Consider the following 27,679-nt stretch of genomic DNA (forward strand, 5'->3'; position numbering starts at 1 on the left):
AGCCCTAATGCCAGCAGCCGAAAAACAGTCCCAAAGTCCAATGCTGCATCCACCATGCTTCCCTGCTGTGGGTATGGTATTCTTTTGGTTGTGGAGAGTACCATAACTTTTTTTTTCCCCCCATCAACATAGGTGTAGGAGAGCTTAATTCTTGTTGTGAATTCCCACCGTCATTTTACTGGGGGGGGGGGGGGGGGGGGGGAATGGAATAAGGAAACAAAATCCATGTGTAGTGCAATGGTGAAAAGAAAAAAAAATGTTTGATTTTTTTTTTGTCTTTCATTTATATGAATTTCATTGTGCTGTAAAAATTTCCTGGCAACATGATTCTCCAGGTCAGCATAAGTATGCCAATACCAAATTTTAAAGATATTTGATGGTGCAAATTTTCTGCACCATTTCTACACCTGTTAAGTAAATTAGGCTACTTGAGGTTTTTTTAGTACATTGTTTATTGCGTTTGACTCTTGTTGGTATGTCATATTTTATAACCAAATTTTCACGAGGGTAACAGGAGAAAATGGACCCCAAAATATGTTGTGCAATTTCTCATGAGTACGCAAATATCCCATATGTAGGGGAAAACTACTGTTTGGGTGCACAGCAAGGCTCAGAAAGTAAGGAGTGACCCAGACTCAAAGGAAGGAGTGATGTTTTGGCACCCAGACTTTGATGAAATTGTCGCATTTGGAGAGCTCCTGATGAGCCTAAACAATGTAAACCTCCCACAAGTGACCCCATTTAGGAAACTAGACAGCTCAAGGAATTTATCTAGACATATGGCGAGTACCTTAAACCCACAGGTGCTCCACATAATTTTACAACGTTGATCTTTGAAAAAGCAAAAAAAATATTTTTCCCACAAAAAGTTGTTTTAGCCCCAATTTTTTTCAATTTCACAAGGATAACATGAGAAAAATGGAGACCCCAAAATGTATTGTGCAAGTTATCCCGAGTACGATACCCCATATGTGGTCAAAAACTACTTTTGGGAACAGTGCAAAGCTCGGAAAGGAAAAACCGCCATATTGGAGTTCAGATTGTGCTGGAATTGTTTGAGGGTGCCATGTCACACTGGCAGAGCACCGGAGGTGCCAGAACAGCCGAACCCCCCCCCCTTAAAAGACCTCATTGTACAAACTACACCCCCTAATGAGTTCATTTAGAGATGCAGTGATCATATTGACAACACACTTACCTCACAGAAATTTATACCATTGGGTGGTGAAGAATGAATAAATTAATTTTTAACCAATAAAATGTTGTTTTAGCCCCAAGTTTTTATTTTTCTAAGGGCTAATAGGAGAAATTTTTACATCAAACTGTGGTCCATTTTTCCTGAGTGTGCCAATACCCTACATGTAATTTGGAACTAGTTTAAAGGCACAGTGCAAAATTCAGAAGGGAAGGAGCGCCTTCCCAATAAGTGACCCCAATTTACAAACTACACCGCTCAATCAATTCATCTTGGGGTGCAATGATCATAATGGTACCACATATGTCACAGAATTGTATACCATTGAGCAGTGAAGAGAAAATAATTAAATGTTTAATCAGAATAATCTTGTTTTAGCGCCAGATTTCCCATTTTCACAAATGGGTAAAAATAGCACCAAAATGTGTCCCACAATTTCTGCTGAATGTAGAAATACCCCATATGTGGCTGTACAGTACTGCTTAGCCATACAGCGAGCCTCGGGGGGATAGACTGAGCGCTATTTGCCTCCTGGAGCGTAGAATAGTTTGTGGACTCCACATAGAGAGCCCCTAAGTGCTACAAGAGCAGAATCCTCCCTTAAGTGACCCCATTTTGGAAACTTATCTACAGGTGTAGTTACGATTTTGACTTCATGGGTGTTTTTAAGAGATAGTCAGTATTAACACCAAGAGGCCTGTGGTATAGTAGGTTGGAAAAATATGACCTTCAATAAAATATGGACCCCAGATCAATTCACAGCCCATAACATACAGAATATTAGATTACTTCCATGTTCCGTATTTTACCTCAGTAGTTGTAATCCAAAACCAGAAGTGAGTGATAAACAGAGAAGTGGTGACGTGTTTCTATTACACTTTTCCTCGGATTGTTTTCACTCCTGGTTTTGGCTTACAGATACTGAGGTAAAATACTGACCAAATACTGATTGTGTGAACTTGGACTTACACAGAAAATGACCAAAAGACCAGTCATGAAAGGTGCAAATTCTTCAGGTTTATTTATCAAATCAACAAATCATTTCACCTTCCGGCAATTTATACAGAACCCTTTATTCCTGAGTGAAACCCGATGGCCTGAAGTAAATAAACTATTTGTAAAAATAAACTTATTAAACTATTACCAAACAGCATATTAAAAAAATATATAGTTTCCCCAAACATTTTCAGGAAGAACAACAAAAATGGCACAACATTTTTTTCAGAAAAGGTGCTCCGGAAACAGAAAAGTGTTCCTCTACGTTTACTACAGTACAAACATTTTTTTTTCCCCTTCAAAAGCGTATGACTAAATATATCCTGCACTCTATTATGAAAGGCACACGAGCTGGAGCTTTCTTATTCCCTGAGTCAGTTCGTTGCCCTTTCACCTAAACAAAGGAGACGGCCATTTTGTAATTTATTAATTTCACTGGGCCCGAAATACAGGGACGTTGTCGCCCATAGCAACAAGATTCCCGATTTACACATGTGAGAAAATGAAACCTTTCATCTGATTGGCTGCTATGGGAAACTACCTCCACGTTGTGTGTGTCTGCACGGAGGCCACAAAATGTCCGCCTGGAAGCCACAAAATGTCCGCCTGTACTGTGTACAGGTTACAGGCACCTACTGCATAGCCCAAGATATGAAAATCATAAGTCAAAGGAGTTAATAAAAGCCTTAAAATATATAAAAAAAAAAGCACAATCACCAAGATCACACAATAAACGCCCTTAAACATGAAGGGGGGAAAGGCTCTTCGGAGAACTGAAGAACATGAATCATTTATTTTTAAAAAAAAGGATTATTATAGAAGTGGAAGAGTAAAATGGCGCCGAGACTGAAGACACAAAGATTTTTTTTTTCTTTTAAGAAATGTCTGACACAAGCAACACTTTTTTTTTTCATGAAAGGGAATGTGCCCAAGATTTTTTGGCCTCAATTTTTTGGGGGGCATGGATGTACCACAGCAAATAAGCGACTGCTGTTAACCAGGCTCATCAAACTGAGGAAGTGGAGCCATTATCCATTTTAAGAGAGAAATGGAGGAGTCCGCATTCACATGAATGGCCCCAACAACGGGTGGATGGGGCTGTGATGTAGGGCTATAATGGTACAAAGTTTCCTTCATCAGGATTGTTGGGGGTCCCAGAGATTGTGTCACCACCGATCATTAAGGCATGGCATATCCTAATATGCTCTCCCTTTAAAGAGGGACGCTCAATGCCATAAATACGTATTTTTATTTACCTGGGGTAAATGCGGCCGTTCTCCCGAATCTGGTGACATTTTTTATTTACTCCTATCTCTCCCTTCTTGAAATATGGCCTTCTCTTCCCTGTATGTAAATCTAGGCTTGATAGTCAAGGGGGCTAGTCCTCAAAAGACAACCAGAGAAGAGCTGTAGACCAAGCCCCCTTGGCCAACAAAACTAGCTTTATATTCAGGCAATAGGAGGCCATATTTCAGGAACGGAAAGGCGTAGAAACAAAAGAAAAACAACAGCGCATTCAGGAGAACAGCGGCATTTCACCAGCTAAAAAATTAATGAGAAATGAAAGGTCCTCATTAGGGCTGGCCTCAACTTGACAATCCATTTTTCATATGCTCTGTTATGAAATAGTTGAGAAGGGTCTCCTGCTTCGGACAGTCTTCTACTGAGCGACTGCATGAGACCACAGTAAGAACTTCTCCCATCCCACAAAAGGGATTATAGTGGCTCTTGTAAGAGTATTATTTTACACAGATCATAGTCATAATTCTGTGAGCTGCACTAAATGCAGTAGTTAAAATGGCAAATAATCTATATTTTAAGTGCAAATTGCCATTTTATGACAATTAATGAGGGTATATTCAGGGGGTTTTTTTTGTTCTTTTTTAGAGATAGAAAAATCTGATGAGTTTTAAGACTTTTTTCTTTCTTTTCCTTTTAGCTTGGTGGTGTCAAGTAGTCTACCTCACAGAAATGACACCACTTTTGTTATTTCCACAGCGAGATTTTCAAAATCTCATTAGAAAGATACTAAAAAAAAAAAAATCTTGCTGTATGTAAAGCACAATGGATTTTCTTATTGGAAGCATTTTTCTTCAGGATTTTGGAGCAGATCAGCTTGAAAACCATTCTCACAATGGTGTCCTAGCGGGTGTCAAAGCTGCACCTTTTACAAGACACCCACCTCAGCTGGCGTCTAAGGGCCCAGTTGAACAGGTCCGACAACCTTGGAGCTAACCCGATGAGCCTCTCTCTAATCTAGGGGCATTGTAAGGTGCAGTAATGTCTCCAGAAAGCTAAATATGAGAAAACAGTGTAAAATATGTAAAAAAAAAAACAACAAAAAGAGCTAATTGTCAGCATCAGATCACAAGATTAATCATGTATACAAATTATTTCTATAAGTGCATTTTTCCCCCTCAGATCCCAACCACCAGTGAAATCCAAGCCTTCATTCAGCACTTCTGTCAGCCTGTTTACGATCGTATATGGTCACATTCGCTCCAGAGATTGATGGTGGACATTAGTGGAGTGTTGAGTAGAAGCCGAGAATTTAGGGCGGCAACATCCTGGCTGACAAATTGTACTGATGGCTGCAGATAGATCAAATCTGAAAAACAGAAGAAATGTCATTTTGACTCATGTATAAAGTCTTAAAAATGTAATACCATAACTTGCGAACTCTTCCAAGAGCGGTCTTATGTTTGGCTAGATCCTTAGCCTCATTCTGTGGGTGCTGGAGGTACTGCGTCCATCTGCCAACAGTGCCCATAAACCTTAGATATCTCCAGCCATAAACTACTTGGCCTGACCGCTATTTGTACCAGCTTTGCCATACATACAGGTGCTTCTCACTAAATTAGAATATCAACAAAAAGTTAAATTTATTTCAGTTCTTCAATACAAAAAGTGAACTCATATTATAGAGTCATTACAAACAGAGTGATCTATTTAAAGTGTTTATTTCTGTTAATGTTGATGATTATGGCTTACAGCCAATGAAAACCCAAAAGTCATTATCTAAGTAAATTAAAAAGCACCTGCAAAGGCTTCCTAAGCATTTAAAAATGTCCCTAAAGGTACCTTCACACTCAGCGACGCTGCAGCGATACGGACAACGATGTCGATCGCTGCAGCGTCGCTGTTTGGTCGCTGGAGAGCTGTCACACATACAGCTCTCCAGCGACCAACGATGCCGAAGTCCCCTGGTAACCAGGGTAAACATCGGGTTACTAAGCGCAGGGCCGCGCTTAGTAACCCGATGTTTACCCTGGTTACCATCGTAAAAGTAAAAAAAACAAACACTACATACTTACCTTCCGCTGTCTGTCCCCGGCGCTGTGCTTGCTGCACTGGCTGTGAGCACAGCGGCCGGAAAGCAGAGAGGTGACGTCACCGCTGTGCTCTGCTTTCCGGCTGGCCGGCGCTCACAGCCAGTGCAGGAAGCACAGCGCCGGGAACAGACAGCGGAAGGTAAGTATGTAGTTTGTTTTTTTTACTTTTACGATGGTAACCAGGGTAAACATCGGGTTACTAAGTGCGGCCCTGTGCTTAGTAACCCGATGTTTACCCTGGTTACCAGTGAAGACATCGCTGAATCGGCGTCACACACGCCGATTCAGCGATGTCTGCAGGGAGTCCAGCAACGAAATAAAGTTCTGGCCTTCTAGCTCCGACCAACGACATCACAGCAGGATTCTGATCGCTGCTGCGTGTCAAACTGAACGATATCGCTAGCGAGGACGCTGCAACGTCACGGATCGCTAGCGATATCGTTCAGTGTGAAGGTACCTTTAGTCTGTTTCAGCAGGCTCCACGATCATGGGGAAGACTGCTGACCTGACAGATGTCCAGAAGGCAGTTATTGACTCACTCCACAAGGAGGGTAAGGCTTGGTTCCCATTGCGTTAATGGGAACGCGCTAACGGACAGCGTTGCACGGCGAAATTAATGCCGTGCAACGCGTCCGTTAGCTCGCCCATTCACGGCAATGGGAACGCGCAGCACTAGCGCGTGCCATGTTCGGCACGCGCTAGCGACGCGCCGGTGTTTCCTGGCGCGCCGCGGACGCTGCTTGCAGCATCCGAGGCGCGCCCGCGGTCCGTTCCCCGCTCTCGCAGATCGGGGATCTGCGAGAGCGGGGACGTTACCGCGACCCCGGGACGCGGCCACATTAAAAACATTGCGATAGCGCAACCCGCTAGCGCTAAACGGGTTGCACTAACGCAATGTGACCTTAGCCTTAGACACAAAAGGTCATTGCTAAAGAAGCTGGCTGCTCACAGAGTGCTGTATCCAAGAATATTAATGGGAAGTTGAGTGGAAGGAAAAAGTGTGGTAGAAAAAGGTGCACAAGCATCTGGGATAACAGCAGCCTTGAAAGGATTGTTATGAAAAGGCTTTTCTTGTCTGTAGTACTTTGAAACGCGTAGACTAAATAAAGAATAACCGTGTGTACTTTTTTGGATTTATTACATGAGATACCAGTAGTGCAGATTATCCACAAATCTTCCTTATCTGTGTTTTCCTGGCCTGAAGACCCATTGGTCCTGCAGCAGCTGGATGTATACGCGATTGAAATGTTGTGTATACACAAATAAATCAGGTTTTGTATCATCCCACCAAGGACAACATCTGCAAGGATTTGTATGTTCTCCCCGTGTTTGCGTGGGTTTCCTCCGGGTTCTCCGGATTCCTCCCATGTTCCAAGAACATACTGATAGGGATTCTAGATTGTGAGCCCCATCGGGAACAGTGATGATAATGTGTGAAAAACTGTAAAGCGCTGCGGAATATGTTAGCGCTATATTAAAAAAAAAAAAAAAAAAAAAGAGAACCTTAAACAGTTTTATCTCCCTTGGATAAAACCTTATTGCGCTGTATTTTTCCTCCTAGTCTTTTTCTGTTCACTTATGATCGAGTATAACATTTGTACAGAGATACAAGCGCACACGTTCCTTGTATCATTGACAAGTCCTCTTTACTTTGTTTCTTGTCGTATTACTGTGTAATATTTCTTTATTCTTCATTATCTTCTGCTTGCTGTGGAGTACAGTGTGGATTTTCTTTTAATCATTTTAGCGATACAATACAAGTCCAAGTCTAGTTTTATGGTTATCCAATACTGCTAAAATCAATGACTTTGTGAGACTTCTATTAAGGACAGGACACTTCTTCCCCTCAGTCTTTTTAGCTCTATGAATTCCCCTCCTAGTCTTCAATATCACATCCTCCATCCCATTTTGCTTTATCATATTGGTGTAGCTCAGGGTATAGGGTTACCCATAATATTCCAGTTATGGAGGGTGAATATGAGGTTTATTGTATTGCCCTCCAAGGCTACACATGACGACTGATTGGTAGTAAAGCAATTTTGTATGAAACATGCCTAAAAGAATTACAGCACTTGTCGCACCCCACATTCTTGCCATTCTCACCTTATTATCCAATTTCTGGTACTCCCCTGAATTCGGACGCTTTTTGTCTCCAAATAGTCCTCCTTCCAGTGCAAAAATGAATCTCTGAGAAAGGAAGGAAACAAGCAAGAAGTTACACATTAAACATATCGGCACTAAATGTTACCTGTGATCATTACAGAAAAAAAAAAAAGATTAGAGGAATACCTGACATGCCAACCCTTCAGCGAGTGGGCTCAGATGTAAGAGGCAGCCTGGGGCCATGAATAACAGTATTATGAAGCATTACACAAAGAAATCAATGTCATGTATGGAGGAGCCAGAGACTCCTCAGTGTAATGCATGAGGGGTCCTAATGGAATACCCCCGGCTAATAATTCAGAATTGACAAGGCTTTCAACAACACAACCCGTCAACACAAAAAAGAAGAAAAAAATCTAATTGAGTTGTTCACCTTTTGCTGTGATAGGCGTTTCTTGTGATAGACCATGAACAGCACGGCAACTAGGATTGCTAAGGTAACTAAGAAGGCCCAGAAATAGACGCTTCCTGACTTCTCGTGGAAAACTGTGTGCTCTCTCATTTCAGGTGGAAAGATTTCTTTTTGGACTGGCCTTTTTTCAAGGACATCATCGGTATCCACATCATTATCTATGTAAACCTCCAATGCATCATACTCATCGGGGTCCTCTAGTCTTTTTTTAGCCTCATCTTGCTTCTTTGTTGGGAACCATTCGTTGTCCTGGGGAATCTTCACTTCTTCACCCCTCTCCCACCAGGGCTCCTTAGCTTTTTCCTCTTCCTCCCACCAGGGTCTTTCAGCTTTGGTCTCTGCTCCCCACCAGGGCTTCATTGTTACAGGCCATGCCCACCACGGAGCCTCATCTCCTCCTTTATTCACCTTCACATCAAACTTTTCCCACTCCTGGGGCTTCTCCATTACAACCTCTTCCGATGCTTTCAAGTCCCATGGTGGCCTTTCAGTTTTGGGCACTGCATCAAACCATGTCTCCCAAAGGGGCTTCTCAGCTTTGGAATCTCCATCCTCCTTGAGCTCCTTCATTGCAGAATCTTTCTCCATCCAGTCATCCTCTTCCTCCCACCAGGGCTCTTCTGATTCATACTCTTGTTCATCCTCAGAGTTTCCGCCATTGTCATAATCTGCTATTTCTTGTGTGGTGTTCACATTTGTGCCTTCTTCTTGGACAGTCTCTGCCTCCGGCTGGCTCTCGAGTTGGGTGCCGTTTTGTGGCCCAGTCAAGGAATTCTCCTCGACCGCCTTCATATTTACCATGTCATCTGACTGGTCCACCTCTACTACCTTCCATTCGCTCATCAGAGTTTCTCCATCAGATGTTTCTATGGGTGCAGCTGTAAAAAAACAAACAAAAAAATAAAAAGATACAACATAATATATGAATACATAGCAGGCTTCTCAGTAACAAATCCATGATATTAACGTCATCATGAATGAAGCATCAGGCACGTTGACCATATCAAAATATGGACATGACAGGTCACTATTGTATCACCCATAACATCAGGTTCCATTTAACGTTTAACAAAACGCCCCAACATTAGCCAATACAGCATTGGGGTCTATTTTGCCCCTTAACCAGTTCTATACTGGGCCATTCCCCACTCACCCCATGTTCATGAGCAAACACATCCCCCCCACACGTTTTTAGAAGCTCAAGTTCTTTTTTTATTGCTTGTTTAATCAAATTTTTTTTCCTTTTTTAATATGTGGGGACTTATTTTTTATATTAAATATAAATTTTTGCCAAGGGGAAAAAAAAAAAAAAAAGTAATAACCATTGCCGATTCATTATGAACGGAGTTTTGTATACCAGTTTTACTGAATTTGGCAAATCTTAGTCCCGGGCACCTGTCACCATGAGTCGTGTCCATCTTAATAAATTTGGCGCAGATTTTAGCAGCTGTGCGCCACTGCGGGAAATTATACTCCACCTTTGTGATGTAAATTATGATGAATTTACTACATGGTGGCCCGATTCTAACGCATCGGGTATTCTAGAATATGCATGTCCACGTAGTATACAGCACAGAGCCACGTAGTATACAGCACAGAGCCACGTAGTATACAGCACAGAGCCACGTAGTATACAGCACAGAGCCACGTAGTATATTGCCCAGTCACGGAGTATATCACACAGCCCGCGTAGTATATAAACACTGCCTATGTAGTATATAGCAGCCACGCGGTATCCAACACAGCCCACGTAGTATACAGCAGTGTGGGCACCATATTCCTGTTAAAAAAATGAGTAAAATAAAAAAAAGTTATATACTCACCTCGTGTGGTCCAGCGGAGCTCCGGCGATAGGCGCACGGCTGCCGCCATCTTCCGTTCCCAGGATGCATTGCGAAATTACCCAGATGACATAGCGGTCTCGAAGTCTTCTGGGTAATTTCGCAATGCATCGCCGGGAACGGAAGATGGCGGCCGGCTCTGCGGACAACGGAGGGTGTTTATTATTTTTAACATTAGATTTTTTACTATTGATGCCGCATAGGCAGCATCAATAGTAAAAAGTTGGGGACACACGGTTAATAGCAACGGTTACGCAGTGCTTTACCCGCGGCATAACGCGGTCCGTTACCGCCGGCATTAACCCTGTGTTAGCGCTTAGCGGTGACCAGAGGGGAGTATGTGGGCGCCGGGCAGTGACTGCGGGGAGTAAGAAGCGGCCATTTTCTTCTGGACTGTGCCTGTCGCTGATTGGTCATGGCTGTTTTGCGGTGACCAATCAGCGACTTGGATTCCATGATAGACAGAGGCCGCTACCAATGAATATCCGTGACAGACAGACAGAAGTGACCCTTAGACAATTATATAGTAGATGGGGCGCACTTGGCCAGGACCCAGCTGAGCTACGCCAGTTTAAAAAAAAAAAAAAGGCCAAATGTAAAAACATTTTATTTCCTTTTTTTTTATTATAGCCCTACTTGGGAACTTCTATCAGCTTGATAGCTAATAAGATGCCCTGCAAGAATTTGGTTTATCCCCTTTCTGACATCGGACGTACTATCCCGTCGAGGTGGGGTGAGCCCCCATGACCACGGACGGGATAGTACGTCCAGCGTGATCGGCGGCGCTCACGGGGGGAGCGTGGCCGATCGCGGCCGGGTGTCAGCTGCCTATCGCGTTGCTGCGAGGGTCTTACCTCCCTCCCTGCTTGTTCCAGGTCCGGATCCAAGATGGCCGCGGATCCGGGTCCTGTAGGGAGGGAGGTGGCTTCACAGAAGCCTGCTCAGAGCAAGCACTGTGAAGCAGCCTGCACTGCTATCAGATCGGTGATCTGAAAGAGTGCTGTGCACACTGTCAGATCACCGATCTGTGATGTCCCCCCCTGGGACAATGTAAAAAAAGTTAAAAAAAAATTTCAAAATGTGTAAAAAAAAATATATATATATATTATTCCCCTAAATAGTAACATAGTAACATAGTTACTAAGGCCGAAAAAAGACATTTGTCCATCCAGTTCAGCCTATATTCCATCATAATAAATCCCCAGATCTACGTCCTTCTACAGAACCTAATAATTGTATGATACAATATTGTTCTGCTCCAGGAAGACATCCAGGCCTCTCTTGAACCCCTCGACTGAGTTCACCATCAACACCTCCTCAGGCAAGCAATTCCAGATTCTCACTGCCCTAACAGTAAAGAATCCTCTTCTATGTTGGTGGAAAAACCTTCTCTCCTCCAGACGCAAAGAATGCCCCCTTGTGCCCGTCACCTTCCTTGGTATAAACAGATCCTCAGCGAGATATTTGTATTGTCCCCTTATATACTTATACATGGTTATTAGATCGCCCCTCGGTCGTCTTTTTTCTAGACTAAATAATCCTAATTTCGCTAATCTATCTGGGTATTGTAGTTCTCCCATCCCCTTTATTAATTTTGTTGCCCTCCTTTGTACTCTCTCTAGTTCCATTATATCCTTCATGAGCACCGGTGCCCAAAACTGGACACAGTACTCCATGTGCGGTCTAACTAGGGATTTGTACAGAGGCAGTATAATGCTCTCATCATGTGTATCCAGACCTCTTTTAATGCACCCCATGATCCTGTTTGCCTTGGCAGCTGCTGCCTGGCACTGGCTGCTCCAGGTAAGTTTATCATTAACTAGGATCCCCAAGTCCTTCTCCCTGTCAGATTTACCCAGTGGTTTCCCATTCAGTGTGTAATGGTGATATTGATTCCTTCTTCCCATGTGTATAACCTTACATTTATCATTGTTAAACCTCATCTGCCACCTTTCAGCCCAAGTTTCCAACTTATCCAGATCCATCTGTAGCAGAATACTATCTTCTCTTGTATTAACTGCTTTACATAGTTTTGTATCATCTGCAAATATCGATATTTTACTGTGTAAACCTTCTACCAGATCATTAATGAATATGTTGAAGAGAACAGGTCCCAATACTGACCCCTGCGGTACCCCACTGGTCACAGCGACCCAGTTAGAGACTATACCATTTATAACCACCCTCTGCTTTCTATCACTAAGCCAGTTACTAACCCATTTACACACATTTTCCCCCAGACCAAGCATTCTCATTTTGTGTACCAACCTCTTGTGCGGCACGGTATCAAACGCTTTGGAAAAATCGAGATATACCACGTCCAATGACTCACCGTGGTCCAGCCTATAGCTTACCTCTTCATAAAAACTGATTAGATTGGTTTGACAGGAGCGATTTCTCATAAACCCATGCTGATATGGAGTTAAACAGTTATTCTCATTGAGATAATCCAGAATAACATCCCTCAGAAACCCTTCAAATATTTTACCAACAATAGAGGTTAGACTTACTGGCCTATAATTTCCAGGTTCACTTTTAGAGCCTTTTTTGAATATTGGCACCACATTTGCTATGCGCCAGTCCTGCGGAACAGGCCCCGTCGCTATAGAGTCCCTAAAAATAAGAAATAATGGTTTATCTATTACATTACTTAGTTCTCTTAGTACTCGTGGGTGTATGCCATCCGGACCCGGAGATTTATCTATTTTAATCTTATTTAGCCGATTTCGCACCTCTTCTTGGGTTAGATTGGTGACCCTTAATATAGGGTTTTCATTGTTTCTTGGGATTTCACCTAGCATTTCATTTTCCACCGTGAATACCGTGGAGAAGAAGGTGTTTAATAGGTTAACTTTTTCCTCGTCATCTACAACCATTCTTTCCTCACTATTTTTTAAGGGGCCTACATTTTCAGTTTTTATTCTTTTACTATTGATATAGTTGAAGAACAGTTTGGGATTAGTTTTACTCTCCTTAGCAATGTGCTTCTCTGTTTCCTTTTTGGCAGCTTTAATTAGTTTTTTAGATAAAGTATTTTTCTCCCTATAGTTTTTTAAAGCTTCAATGGTGCCATCCTGCTTTAGTAGTGCAAATGCTTTCTTTTTACTGTTAATTGCCTGTCTTACTTCTTTGTTTAGCCACATTGGGTTTTTCCTATTTCTAGTCCTTTTATTCCCACAAGGTATAAACCGCTTACACTGCCTATTTAGGATGTTCTTAAACATTTCCCATTTATTATCTGTATTCTTATTTCTGAGGATATTGTCCCAGTCTACCAGATTAAGGGCATCTCTAAGCTGGTCAAACTTTGCCTTCCTAAATACATTTCTTTATCTAAATTAAAAAAAAACCAATAAAAGTACACATATTTAGTATCACCGTGTCCGTAACGGCCCGACCTATAAAACTAGTCCACTAGTTAACCCCTTCAGTAAACACCGTAAGAAAAAAAAAAAAAAACGAGGCAAAAAACAACGCTTTATTATCATACCGCCGAACAAAAAGTGGAATAACAAGCGATCAAAAAGACAGATATAAATAACCATGATACTGCTGAAAGCGTCATCTTGTCCCGCAAAAAACGAGCCGCCATACAGCATCATCAGCAAAAAAAAAAAAAAGTTATAGTCCTGAGAATAAAGCGATGCAAAAATAATTATTTTTTCTATAAAATAGTTTTTATCGTATAAAAGTGCCAAAACATAAAAAAAATGATATAAATGAGGTGTCGCTGTAATCGTACTGACCCCAGGAATAAAACTGCTTCATCAATTTTACCAAACGCGGAACGGTATAAACGCCTCCCCCAAAAGAAATTCATGAATAGCTGGTTTTTGGTCATTCTGCCTCACAAAAATCGGAATAAAAAGCGATCAAAAAATGTAACGTGCCTGAAAATGTTATCAATAAAAACGTCAATTCGTCCCGCAAAAAACAAGACCTCACATGACTCTGTGAACCAAAATATGGAAAAACTATAGCTCTCAAAATGTGGTAACGCAAAAAATATTTTTTGCAATAAAAAGCGTCTTTCAGTGTGTGACGGCTGCAATCATAAAAATCCGCTAAAAAACCCGCTATAAAAGTAAATCAAACCCCCCCTTCATCACCCCCTTAGTTAGGGAAAAATTAAAAAAATGTATTTATTTCCATTTTTCCATTAGGGCTAGGGTTAGGGCTAGGGTTAAGGCTACAGTTAGGGTTGGGGCTAAAGTTACGGTTAGGGTTTAGATTACATTTACAGTTGGGAATAGGGTTGGGATTAGGGTTAGGGGTGTGTCAGGGTTAGAGGTGTGGTTAGGGTTACTGTTGGGATTAGGGTTAGGGGTGTGTTTGGATTAGGGTTTCAGTTATAATTGGGGGGTTTCCACTGTTTAGGCACATCAGGGGTTCTCCAAACGCGACATGGTGTCCGATCTCAATTCCAGCCAATTCTGCGTTGAAAAAGTAAAACAGTGCTCCTTCCCTTCCGAGCTCTCCCGTGTGCCTAAACAGGGGTTTACCCCAACATATGGGGTATCAGTGTACTCAGGACAAATAGGACAACAACTTTTGGGGTCCAATTTCTCCTGTTACCCTTGGGAAAATACAAAACTGGGGGCTAAAAAATAATTTTGGGGGGAAAGATTTTTTTTTTTTAATTTTCACGGCTCTGCGTTACAAACTGTAGTGAAACACTTGGGGGTTCAAAGCTCTCACAATACATCTAGATGAGTTCCTTAGGGGTCTAGTTTCCAAAATGGTCTCACTTGTGGGGGGTTTCTACTGTTTAGGTACATTAGGGGCTCTGCAAATGCAATGTGACACCTGCAGACCATTCCATCTCAGCCTGCATTCCAAATGGAGCTCCTTCCCTTCTGAGCCCTCCCATGCGCCCAAACAGTGGTTCCCCCCCACATATGGGGTATCAGCGCACTCAGGACAAATTGGACAACAAATTTTGGACAAATTTTGGGGTCCAATTTCTCCTGTTACCCTCGGGAAAATACAAAACTGGGGGCTAAAAAAATAATTTTTGAGGGAAAAATTATTTGTTTTATTTTTACGGCTCTGCATTATAAACTTCTGTGAAGCACTTAGTGGGTCAAAGTGCTCACCACACCTCTAGATAAGTTCCTTAGGGGGTCTACTTTCCAAAATGGTGTCACTTGTGGAGGTTTCAATGTTTAGGCACATCAGGGGCTCTCCAAACGCAACATGGCGTCCCATCTCAATTCCTGTCAATTTTGCATTGTAAAGTCAAACGGCGCTCCTTCCCTTCCGAGCTCTCACATCCGCCCAAACAGTGGTTTACCCCCACATATGGGGTATCAGCGTACTCAGGACAAATTGCACAACAACTTTTGGGGTCCAATTTCTTCTCTTACCCTTGGGAAAATAAAAAATTGGGGGCGGAAAGTTAATTTTTGTGAAAAAATATGATTTTTTATTTTTACGGTTCTACATTATAAACTTCTGTGAAGCACTTGGTGGGTCAAAGTGCTCACCACACCTCTAGATAAGTTCCTTAGGGGGTCTACTTTCCAAAATGGTGTCACTTGTGGGGGGTTTCAACGTTTAGGCACATCAGGGGCTCTCCAAACGAAACATGGCATCCCATCTCAATTCCAGTCAATTTTGCATTGAAAAGTCAAATGGCGCTCCTTCGCTTCCGAGCTCTGCCATGCGCCCAAACAGTGGTTTACCCCCACATGTGGGGTATTGTCGTACTCAGGACAAATTGTACAACAATATTTGGGGTCCATTTTCTCCTGTTACCCTTGGTAAAATAAAACAAATTGGAGCTGAAGTAAATTTTTTGTGAAAAAAAGTTAAATGTTCATTTTTATTTAAACATTCAAAAAATTCCTGTGAAGCATCAGAAGGGTTAATAAACTTCTTGAATATGGTTTTGAGCACCTTGAGGGGTGTAGTTTTTAGAATGGTGTCACACTTGGGTATTTTCTATCATATAGACCCCTCAAAATGACTTCAAATAAGATGTGGTCCCTAAAAAAAATGGTGTTGTAGAAATGAGAAATTGCTGGTCAACTTTTAACCCTTATAACTCCCTAACAAAAAAATTTTGGTTCCAAAATTGTGCTGATGTAAAGTAGACATGTGGGAAATGTTACTTATTAAGTATTTTGTGTGACATATCTCTGTGATTTAATTGCATAAAAATTCAAAGTTGGAAAATTGCGAAATTTTCATAATTTTCGCCAAATTTCCGTTTTTTTCACAAATAAACGCAGGTACTATCAAAGAATTTTTACCATTGTCATGAAGTACAATATGTCACGAGAAAACAATGTCAGAATCACTGGGATCCGTTGAAGCGTTTCAGAGTTATAACCTCACAAAGGGACAGTGGTCAGAATTGGAAAAATTGGCCCGGTCATTAACGTGCAAACCACCCTTGGGGGTAAAGGGGTTAATCACTGGTCTAAGGCCCCGTTCTCACGGTCAGTATTTTACATTACTAAGGGTATGTGCACACGTCAGGATTTTTTCCTTACAAAATCCTGAGAATTCTGCAAGAAATCCGCGGGTTTTTTTTGCGCGGATTTCTCGCGGAATTTGCGCGTTTTAACGCGGATTTTTTTTTTTCCGGAATGACTTTTTTGCTTAGAAATCCGCAAAAAGATAGAGCATGTCCGGATTTTTGGCGGTATGCGTTTTTTTGCAGAAAAAAACGCATACATCTGCACAAAAAATGCGGAATGCATTCTAAATGATAGGATGCATCATTTTAGCGTTTTTTAATGCGGATTTATAGCGTTTTTATAGCGAAATTCCGCAAAAAAAACGCTAAAAATACTGACGTGTGCACATACCCTTACAGTGCCTTGCGAAAATATTCGGCCCCCTGGAACTTTTCAACCTTTTCCCAATTATGCTTCAAACAAAGATACCAAATTAAAATTTTTGGGGGGTGATTTCTGGAATCAACAACAAGTGGAGCACAATTGTGAAGTTGAACGAAATTTATTGGTTATTTTACATTTTTTGTGGAAATTCAACAACTGAAAAGTGGGGCGTGCAATATTATTCGGCCCCTTTAACTTAATAGTTTGTTGCGCCACCTTTTGCCGCGATTACAGCTGCAAGTCACTTGGGGTATGTCTCTATCAGTTTTGTACATCGAGACACTGAAATTCTTGCCCATTCTTCCTTGGCAAACAGCTCGAGCTCAGTGAGGTTTGATGGAGATCGTTTGTGAACAGCAGTTTTCAGCTCTTTCCACAGATTCTCAAATGGATCGAGGTCTGGAATTTGACTTGGCCATTCTAACACATGGATACGTTTATTTGTGAACCATTCCACTGTAGATTTTTCTTTAGGTTTGGGATCATTGTTTCGTTGGAAGACAAATCTCCGTCCCAGTCTCAGGTCTTTTGCAGACTCCAACAGGTTTTCTTCAAGAATGGTCCTGTATTTGGCTCCATCCATCTTCCCATCAATTTTAACCCTCTTCCCTGTCCTTGCTGAAGAAAAGCAGGCCGAAACCATGATGCTGCCACCACCATGTTTGACAGTGGGGATGGTGTGTTCAGGGTGATGAGCTGTGTTGCCTTTACGCCAAACATATCGTTTGGCATTGTTGCCAAAAAGTTTGATTTTGGTATTTTGGTTTCATCTGACCATTACACCTTCTTCCATATGTTTGGGGTCTCCCAGGTGGCTCGTTGCAAACTTTAAACACCACTTTTTATGGATATCTTTGAGAAATGGCTTTCTTTTTGCCACTCTTCCATAAATGCGAGATTTGTGCAGTGTATGACTGATTGTTGTCCTATGGACAGACTGTCCCACCTCAGCTGTAGATCTCTGTAGTTCATCCAGAGTGATCATGGGCCTCTTGGCTGCATCTCTGATCAGTCTTCTCCTTGTTTGAGATGAAAGTTTAGAGGGACTGCCGGGCTTTGGTAGGTTTGCAGTGGTATGATACTCCTTCCATTTCAATATGACTGCTTGCAGAGTGCTCCTTGGAATGTTTAACCCCTTTACCCCCAAGGGTGGTTTTCATGTTAATGACCGGGCTAATTTTTACAATTCTGACCACTGTCCCTTTATGAGGTTATAACTCTGGAATGCTTCAACGCCATGTCTCGTTGGGAGCGCCCCTGATGTGCCTAAACAATGGAAACCCCCCAAATGTAACCCCATTTTGGAAAGTAGACCCCTTAAGGAACTTATCTAGGTGTGTGGTGAGCACTTTGAACCCCCAAGTGCTTCACAGAAGTTTATAATGTAAAGTCGTGAAAATGAAAAAATCTTTTTTTGTTTTTCCACAAAAATTTTCTTTTAGCCCCCAATTTTGTATTTTCCCAAGGGTATCTCGAGAAATTGGACCTCAAAAGTTGTTGTGCAATTTGTCCTGAGTACGCTGATACCCCATATGTAGGAGAAAACTACTGTTTGGGCGCATGGCAGAGCTCGGAAGGGAAGAAGTGGCCTTTTGGAATGCAGACTTAGATGGAATGGTCTGCGGGCGTCATGCTGCGTTTGCAGAGCCCCTGAAGTACCTAAACAGTAGAAACCCCCCACAAGTGACCCCATTTTGGAAACTAGACCCCCCCCAAGGAACTTATCTAGATGTGTGGTGAGCACTTTGAACCCTCAAGTGCTTCACTAAAGTTTATAACAGAGCTGTGAAAATAAAAAATCTTTTTTTGTTTTTCCACAAAAATGATTTTTTAGCCCAAGATTTGTATTTTCCTATGGGTAACAGGAGAAATTGGACCCCAAATGTTATTGTCCAATTTGTCCCGAGTACGCTGATACCCCATATGTGAGGGGGAACCACTGTTTGAGCGCACGGCAGAGATTGGAAGGGAAGGCGCGCCATTTTACTTTTTCAACGCAGAATTGTATGGATTGAGATCGGACGTCATGTTGCGTTTGCAGAGCCCCTGATGTGCCTAAACAGTGAAAACCTCCCAATTCTAACTCCAACCCTAACCCAAACACACCCCTAACCCTAATCATACCCCTAACCCTGACACACCCTTAACCCAACCGTAAATGTAACCCCAACGGGAAAATGGAAATAAATACATTTTTTTATTTTATTATGTTTCCCTAACTAATTTGGTGATAATGGGGGGTTTAATTTACTTTTATAGCGGGTTTTTATGTCGGGTTTTTATGATTGGCAGCTGTCACACACTAAAAGACGCTTTTTTTTAATCAATTAGTGTTTATTGAAGATTTCCAAAACAATACAGTGCAGTCAAACAGTAATAACAGTAACAGAGGTCAACTAAAAATGACCAGAAATAAGTAAGGAGAAAAACCAAACCAATCAGAAAGGAAGAAGTAGAGGAGAGAAGCAGCGGGGGGAGGGGGATGAGGGATAGGTACGGTAGGGGGAATAGGGGGGAGGAAAGGAGTATAAGCATTCGCAAGACATTATCTAGCAATTCAGTTATAGACAAGGGGTCCTGGCAAACTATGGCAGAATAAGAATATTACAAACACAAAAACAGACATGTCAATTATTCTTACTTATTCCCACTCAAGTAAACGATCAAACGTGGTGGTGTGGGTCAATAGAGGAATGACCACTATGTAACCAAGGGTGCCAAATATTTTGTCTTTTGGTTTTGGCAGTCATGGAGTGAGCCAAGGAGAGTTCATATTGGAAGTGGACATTAAGTTTATTAATTAATTCACTAATATTGGGAGAATTAGTGTCTTTCCATCTTGAGGCGACTAATAACCTGGCAGCTATTAGAATATGTGATAGTGTACCTCGAAGTATGTGTGGAATGTCCTCCAGGCCGATGTGAAGAATGGCCTGCCTAGGTGACAGAGTCAGCTGGATCCCCAAGACCTGTGCAATTAAAAGGTCCATATCTCTCCACCAGGGCTGCAGAATTGGACACGACCACCAGGTGTGTTCCAGAGTTCCCCTGTGACCGCACCCCCTCCAGCACTTGTCCGACCCGGCAGGGTCATAGTGAGCCACCTGAACCGGATATTGATACCATCTAAGGTGTACTCTTTTCAATTGTTCGAGATGATTGACACAGGCAGATACCCGTAATACTTCACCCAGTCCCTCCTCCCAATCTATCGGGTCAGATAGGAAGTCCAGATCCTGTTCCCACTTAAAAGACGCTTTTTATTGCAAAAAAATATTATTTGCGTTACCACATTCCGAGAGCTATAATTTTTTCCATATTTTGGTCCACAGAGTCATGTGAGGTCTTGTTTTTTGCGTCACGAGTTGACGTTTTTATTGGTATCATTTTCGGGCACATGACATTTTTTGATCGCTTTTTATTCCGATTTTTGTTAGGCACAATGAACAAAAACCATCATTTCGTGAGTTTCTTTTGGGGGAGGCGTTTATACCGTTCCGCGTTTGGTAAAATTGATAAAGCAGTTTTATTCTTCGGGTCAGTACGACTACAGCGATACCTCATTTATATATTTTTTATGTTTTAGCGCTTTAATACAATAAAAACTATTTTATAGAAAAAAAATATTTTTGCATCGCTTTATTCTGAGGACTATAACTTATTGTTTCAGTGATGACGCTGTATGGCAGCTCGTTTTTTGCGGGACAAGATGACGTTTTCAGCGGTACAATATTTATATCCGTCTTTTTGATGGCGTGTTATTCCACTTTGTTTGGCGGTATGATAATAAAGCGTTGTTTTTTGCCTAATTTCTTTTTTTTACGGTGTTCACTGAAGGGGTTAACTAGTGGGATAGTTTTATAGGTCGGGTTGTTACGGACGCGGCGATACTAAATATGTGTACTTGTATTGTTTTTTTTATTTACATAAAGAAATGTATTTATTGGAACAATATTTATTTAGGATTTTTTTAATTTTTTTTACACATGTAAATTTTTTTTTTTTTACTTTGTCCCAGCGTGGGACATCATGTTATAGTGTCAGATCGCTGATCTGACAGGCACTGTAGAAGGCTTGCAGGTGCCTGCTCTGAGCACCCGCTTGCAAGCCACCTCCCTGCAGGACCCGGAAGGAGCCCCGCGGCCATCTTGGATCCGGGCCTGCAGGGAGGAGGACGGAGGAGACGCTTGGAGCAACGCGATCAGCCGTGAGCGCGGCTGATCGTGTTAGACGTACTATTCCGTCGGTGGTCATACGGGCCCATACCACCTCGACGGGATAGTATTTCATATGTCAGAAAGGGTTTAAAGTTTTGGAAATCATTTTGTATCCAAATCCGGCTTTAAACTTCTCCACAACAGTATCACGGACCTGCCTGTTGTGGTCCTTGGTCTTCATGATGCTCTCTGTGCTTCAAACAGAGCCCTGAGACTATCACAGAGCAGGTGCATTTATACGGAGACTTGATTACACACAGGTGGATTATATTTATCATCATTAGGCATTTAGGACAACATTGGATCATTCAGAGATCCACAATGAACTTCTGGAGTGAGTTTGCTGCACTGAAAGTAAAGGGGCCGAATAATATTGCACTCCCCACTTTTCAGTTTTTGAATTTCCACAAAAATTTAAAATAACCAATACATTTCGTTCAACTTCACAACTGTGGTCCACTTGTTGTTGATTCTTCACCAAAAATTTACATTTGGTATTTTTATGTTTGAAGAATGACATGTGGGAAAAGGCTGAAAAGTTCCAGGGGGCCGAATACTTTCGCAAGGCACTGTATTTGTTAGTCAAAACCAGGAGGGGAACAATCAGAGGGAAAGTATAATAGAAACCCGTCACCACTTCTGCATTTATCACCCACTCCTGGTTTCAGCTTACAGATACTGACGGAAAATACTGACCAAATAGTGAACGTTAAAACCCTCTACAGATCATGGGAAAGCTCTGTGTAATACGGAGCATAGACGTTATGGGCACTAGATCTACCTTCGCTGCCATTACACACCTATCCGTGCTCAGCTTCACTCCCAGTCTCACCGCTCTATGCTGCTTCTACTAACCTGTGCTTGTTTGATCACAGGCTCCATGAAATTGGCGGCCATGTCTGCAGGAATAATAACTTTGTCCCAAATTCATCATCCCGGTTCATTATCCTAGATCTTCAAATTAACCCCTCTGTGACCTTAGACGTACTATCCCGTCGAGGTGCCCTGGGCTTATCTGACCCTGGACGGGATAGTACGTCATAGCGATCGGCAGCGCTCACGGGGGGAGCGCCGCCGATCGCGGCCGGGTGTCAGCTGCTTATCGCAGCTGACATCCGGCACTATGTGCCAGGAGCGGTCACGGACCGCCCCCGGCACATTAACCCCTGGCACACCGCGATCAAACATGATCGCGATGTGCCGGTGGTGCAGGGAAGCACTGCGAAGGGAGGGGGCTCCCTGCGGGCTTCCCTGAGACCCCCGGAGCAACGCGATGTGATCGCGTTGCTGCGGGGGTCTTACCTCCCTCCCTCCCTGCTCCAGCCCCGGATCCAAGATGGCCGCGGATCCGGGTCCTGCAGGGAGGGAGGTGGCTTCACAGAGCCTGCTCAGAGCAGGCACTGTGAAGCCTGCAGCGCTGCAAGTCAGATCAGTGATTGTGCAAACTGTCAGATCACTGATCTGTATTGTCCCCCCCTGGGACAAAGTAAAAAAGTAAAAAAAATTTTTTCCAAATGTGTAAAAAAAAAAAAAAAAAAAAAATATATTCCAAAATAATGAAAAAAAAAAATATATATTATTCCCATAAATACATTTCTTCATTTAAATAAAAAAAAAAAAAACAATAAAAAGTACACATATTTAGTATCGCCGCGTCCGTAACGACCCGACCTATAAAACTGGCCCACTAGTTAACCCCTTCAGTAAACACCGTAAGAAAAAAAAAAAAAAAACGAGGCAAAAAACCACGCTTTATTATCATACCGCCGAACAAAAAGTGGAATAACACGCGATCAAAAAGACAGATATAAATAACCATGGTACCGCTGAAAGCGTCATCTTGTCCCACAAAAAACGAGCCACCATACAGCATCATCAGCAAAAAAATAAAAAAGTTATAGTCCTGAGAATGAAGCGATGCAAAAATAATTATTTTTTCTGTAAAATAGTTTTTATCGTATAAAAGCGCCAAAACATAAAAAAATGATATAAATGAGATGTCGCTGTAATCGTACTGACTCGAAGAATAAAACTGCTTTATCAATTTTACCAAACGCGGAACGGTATAAACGCCTCCCCCAATAGAAATTCATGACTAGCTGGTTTTTGGTCATTCTGCCTCACAAAAATCGGAATAAAAAGCGATCAAAAAATGTCACGTGCCCGAAAATGTTTTCAATAAAAACGTCAACTCGTCCCGCAAAAAACAAGACCTCACATGACTCTGTGGACCAAAATATGGAAAAATTATAGCTCTCAAAATGTGGTATTGCAAAAAATATTTTTTGCAATAAAAAGCGTCTTTCAGTGTGTGACGGCTGCCAATCATAAAAATCCGCTAAAAAACCCGCTATAAAAGTAAATCAAACCCCCCTTCATCACCCCCTTAGTTAGGGAAAAATTAAAAAAAATGTATTTATTTCCATTTTCCCATTAGAGTTAGGGTTGGGGCTACAGTTAGGGTTGGGGCTACAGTTAGGGTTGGGGCTACAGTTAGGGTTGGGGCTACAGTTAGGGTTGGGGCTACAGTTAGGGTTGGGGCTACAGTTAGGGTTGGGGCTACAGTTAGGGTTGGGGCTACAGTTAGGGTTGGGGCTACAGTTAGGGTTGGGGCTACAGTTAGGGTTGGGGCTACAGTTAGGGTTGGGGCTACAGTTAGGGTTGGGGCTACAGTTAGGGTTGGGGCTACAGTTAGGGTTGGGGCTACAGTTAGGGTTGGGGCTACAGTTAGGGTTGGGGCTACAGTTAGGGTTGGGGCTACAGTTAGGGTTGGGGCTACAGTTAGGGTTGGGGCTACAGTTAGGGTTGGGGCTACAGTTAGGGTTGGGGCTACAGTTAGGGTTGGGGCTACAGTTAGGGTTGGGGCTACAGTTAGGGTTGGGGCTACAGTTAGGGTTGGGGCTACAGTTAGGGTTGGGGCTACAGTTAGGGTTGGGGCTACAGTTAGGGTTGGGGCTACAGTTAGGGTTAGGGTTTAGATTACATTTACGGTTGGGAATAGGGTTGGGATTAGGGTTAGAGGTATGTCAGGGTTAGAGGTGTGGTTAGGGTTACCATTGGAATTAGGGTTAGGGGTGTGTTTAGATTAGGGTTTCAGTTATAATTGGGAGGTTTCCACTGTTTCGGCACATCAGGGGCTCTCCAAACACGACATGGCGTCCGATCTCAATTCCAGCCAATTCTGCGTTGAAAAAGTAAAACAGTGCTCCTTCCCTTCCGAGCTCTCCCGTGTGCCCAAACAGGGGTTTACCCCAACATATGGGGTATCAGCGTACTCAGGACAAATAGGACAACAACTTTTGTGGTCCAATTTCTCCTGTTACCCTTGGGAAAATACAAAACTGGGGGCTAAAAAATAATTTTTGTGGGAAAACAAAAAGATTTTTTATTTTCACGGCTCTGCGTTATAAACTGTAGTGAAACACTTGGGGGTTCAAAGTTCTCACAACAAATCTAGATAAGTTCATTGAGGGGTCTAGTTTCCAATATGGTGTCACTTGTGGGGGGTTTCTACTGTTTAGGTACATTAGGGGTTCTGCAAACGCAATGTGACGCCTGCAGACCATTCCATCTAAGTCTGCATTCCAAATGGCGCTCCTTCCCTTCCGAGCCCTCCCATGCGCCCAAACGGTGGTTCTTCCCCCACATATGGGGTATCAGCGTACTCAGGACAAATTGGACAACAACTTTTGGGGTCCAATTTCTCCTGTTACCCTAGGGAAAATACAAAACTGGGGGTTAAAATATAATTTTTGAGGGAAAAAAATTTTGTTTTATTTTTATGGCTCTGCATTATAAACTTCTGTGAAGCCCTTGGTGGGTCAAAGTGCTCAGCACACATCTAGATAAGTTCCTTAGGGGGTCTACTTTCCAAAATGGTGTCACTTGTGGGGGGTTTCAATGTTTAGGCACATCAGTGGCTCTCCAAACGCAACATGGCGTCCCATCTCAATTCCTGTCAATTTTGCATTGAAAAGTCAAACGGCGCTCCTTCCCTTCCGAGCTCTCCCATGTGCCCAAACAGTGGTTTACTGCCACATATGGGGTATCAGCATACTCAGGACAAATTGGACAACAACTTTTGAGGTCCAATTTCTTCTCTTACCCTTGGAAAAATAAAAAATTGGGGGCAAAAATATAATTTTTGTGAAAAAATATGATTTTTTATTTTTACGGTTCTGCATTATAAACTTCTGTGAAGCACTTGGTGGGTCAAAGTGCTCACCACACCTCTAGATAAGTTCCTTAGGGGGTCTATTTTCCAAAATGGTGTCACTTGTGGGGGGTTTCAATGTTTAGGCACATCAGTGGCTCTCCAAACGCAACATGGCGTCCCATCTCAATTCCTGTCAATTTTGCATTGAAAAGTCAAACGGCGCTCCTTCGCTTCCGAGCTCTCCCATGCGCCCAAACAGTGGTTTACTGCCACATATGGGGTATCAGCGTACTCAGGACAAATTGGACAACAACTTTTGGGGTCCATTTTCTCCTGTTACCCTTGGTAAAATAAAACAAATTGGAGCTGAAGTAAATTGTTTGTGAAAAAATGTTAAATGTTCATTTTTATTTAAACATTCCAAAAATTCCTATTAAACACCTGAAGGGTTAATAAACTTCTTGAATGTGGTTTTGAGCACCTTGAGGGGTGTAGTTTTTAGAATGGTGTCACACTTGGGTATTTTCTATCATATAGACCCCTCAAAATGACTTCAAATGAGATGTGGTCCCTAAAAAAAAAATGGTGTTGTAAAAATGAGAAATTGCTGGTCAACTTTTAACCCTTATAACTCCCTAACAAAAAAAAAATTTGGTTCCAAAATTATGCTGATGTAAAGGAGACATGTGGGAAATGTTACTTATTAAGTATTTTGTGTGACATATCTCTGTGATTTAATTGCATAAAAATTCAAAGTTTGAAAATTGCGAAATTTTCAAAATTTTCGCCAAATTTCCGTTTTTTCACAAATAAACGCAGGTACTATCAAAGAAATTTTACCACTATCATGAAGTACAATATGTCACGAGAAAACACTGTCAGAATCACCAGGATCCGTTGAAGCGTTCCAGAGTTATAACCTCATAAAGAGACAGTGGTCAGAATTGTAAAAATTGGCCTGGTCATTGACGTGCAAACCACCCTTTGGGGTAAAGGGGTTAAGCAAGTTGTCCAATATAATACATTGTCTAAAATAAAATCAGCTCAACATGTGTCACCGGCAAAAGACAAAATTCTGGGCAGCCAGGTACTTTTCTACCAGGTTTCCATCCTCCTGTACGTCTCTTCATACCGAAAAATAACTTAAAGGGAACCTGTCACCCCGTTTTTTCAGTAGGAGATAAAAATACCGTTAAATAGGGCCTGTGCTGTGCTTTACAATAGGGTATTTTTTGTCCCGATTCCCTACCTATGCTGCCGAAATACCTTACAAAAGTGGCCTTTTTCGCCTGTCAATCAGGCCGGTCAGGTCGGATGGGCGTGGTCACAACGCTGTTTCTCCCCCACATGTTGCTTATGTTCCCGTTGGTGGCGTAGTGCTTCTCGCATGCGCAAGTGCCGAATGCACTGCGCAGCTGTAGAAAAAGAGCGCGCTCGCCGCTATTCAGCGGTTTCTCGGCGGGCGCGGCCATCTTCCTGAGGCCACGCGTGCGCAGATTGAGTCTCCTGCTTCCCGGGGCTTCAGGAAAATGGCCGCGGGATGCCGTGTGTGCACAGATGGACATCGCGGCGGCCATTTTCCTGAAGCCGAGATTCGAACTCGGCTTCAGGAAAATGGCCGCCGCGATGTCCATCTGCGCACGCGCGGCATCCCGCGGCCATTTTCCTGAAGCCCCGGGAAGCAGGAGACTCGATGGCCGCGCCCGCCGATAAACCGCTGAATAGCGGCGAGCGCGCTCTTTTTCTACAGCTGCGCAGTGCATTCGGCACTTGCGCATGCGAGAAGCACTACGCCACCAACGGGAACATAAGCAAGATGTGGGGGAGAAACAGCGCTGTGACCACGCCCATCCGACCTGACCAGCCTGATTGACAGGCGAAAAAGGACACTTTTGTAAGGTATTTCGGCAGCATAGGTAGGGAATCAGGGGACAAAAAATACCCTATTGTAAAGCACAGCTCAGGCGACAGGTTCCCTTTAATAGAGGGCATGCTCTTCTTTCTACACACTGAGATGGCGTATGCACACTCGCGTTAGCCTGACCATTATACATTACACAGGGAGAAGAGCAGCAAGAGCGGCCCCACTAATCCCCAGCCGAGGACCCTGAAGGGGAAGCACAACACCTCCCTGTGACATGAAGAAGGCGGCTGATTCCTGCCATGGCCCTTCCTGGTGGTACCAATGAGATCTCTCCTATGTTCATTGAGCTGCAAGAAGAAGTCACCATAGGTCGTAATAAGTGTGGGAACATGCTCTGATAAGGTGTTATCTCAGCATGCTTGGGTGTTAACAGAGTGTGTTCGGCGCGCTCGAAATATATCTTTAAGTCCTCGAGGCTCAATTGTCTGTTCGACAGCTGCAGGGACTCTTAACATTTTTCAAGCACACCAAAGTCACTCAGTTAGCACATGAGCATGCTCAGATAACACCTTATCCCAGCACGTTCGCTCATCACTAGTCGTAATACATATACATGTATATCCAGGACAGTAGTTCTGTTTTGTTTTTTTAAATC

At 42.6% G+C, this 27,679-nt stretch overlaps 1 protein-coding gene across 1 annotated transcript in view; it reads right to left on the reverse strand.

The window, feature by feature from the left end:
* Nucleotides 1–2,192: 2,192 nt before the first annotated feature.
* Nucleotides 2,193–27,679, reverse strand: part of LOC138676961 (trans-Golgi network integral membrane protein 1-like) — a 38,310-nt gene continuing 12,823 nt past the window's right edge. Inside the window, exons 2-4 of the mRNA XM_069766683.1 lie at nt 8,060–8,976; nt 7,627–7,710; nt 2,193–4,799 (exon numbers count right to left, since the gene is read on the reverse strand). Of these exons, the coding sequence (XP_069622784.1) occupies nt 4,794–4,799; nt 7,627–7,710; nt 8,060–8,976 (1,007 nt within the window). The 3' untranslated portion in view covers nt 2,193–4,793. The remainder of the gene's footprint in view (nt 4,800–7,626; nt 7,711–8,059; nt 8,977–27,679) is intronic.

This window comes from Ranitomeya imitator, chromosome 4 (genome assembly GCF_032444005.1).
Source record: "Ranitomeya imitator isolate aRanImi1 chromosome 4, aRanImi1.pri, whole genome shotgun sequence".
In the NCBI taxonomy this organism is placed as follows: Eukaryota; Metazoa; Chordata; class Amphibia; order Anura; family Dendrobatidae; genus Ranitomeya; species Ranitomeya imitator.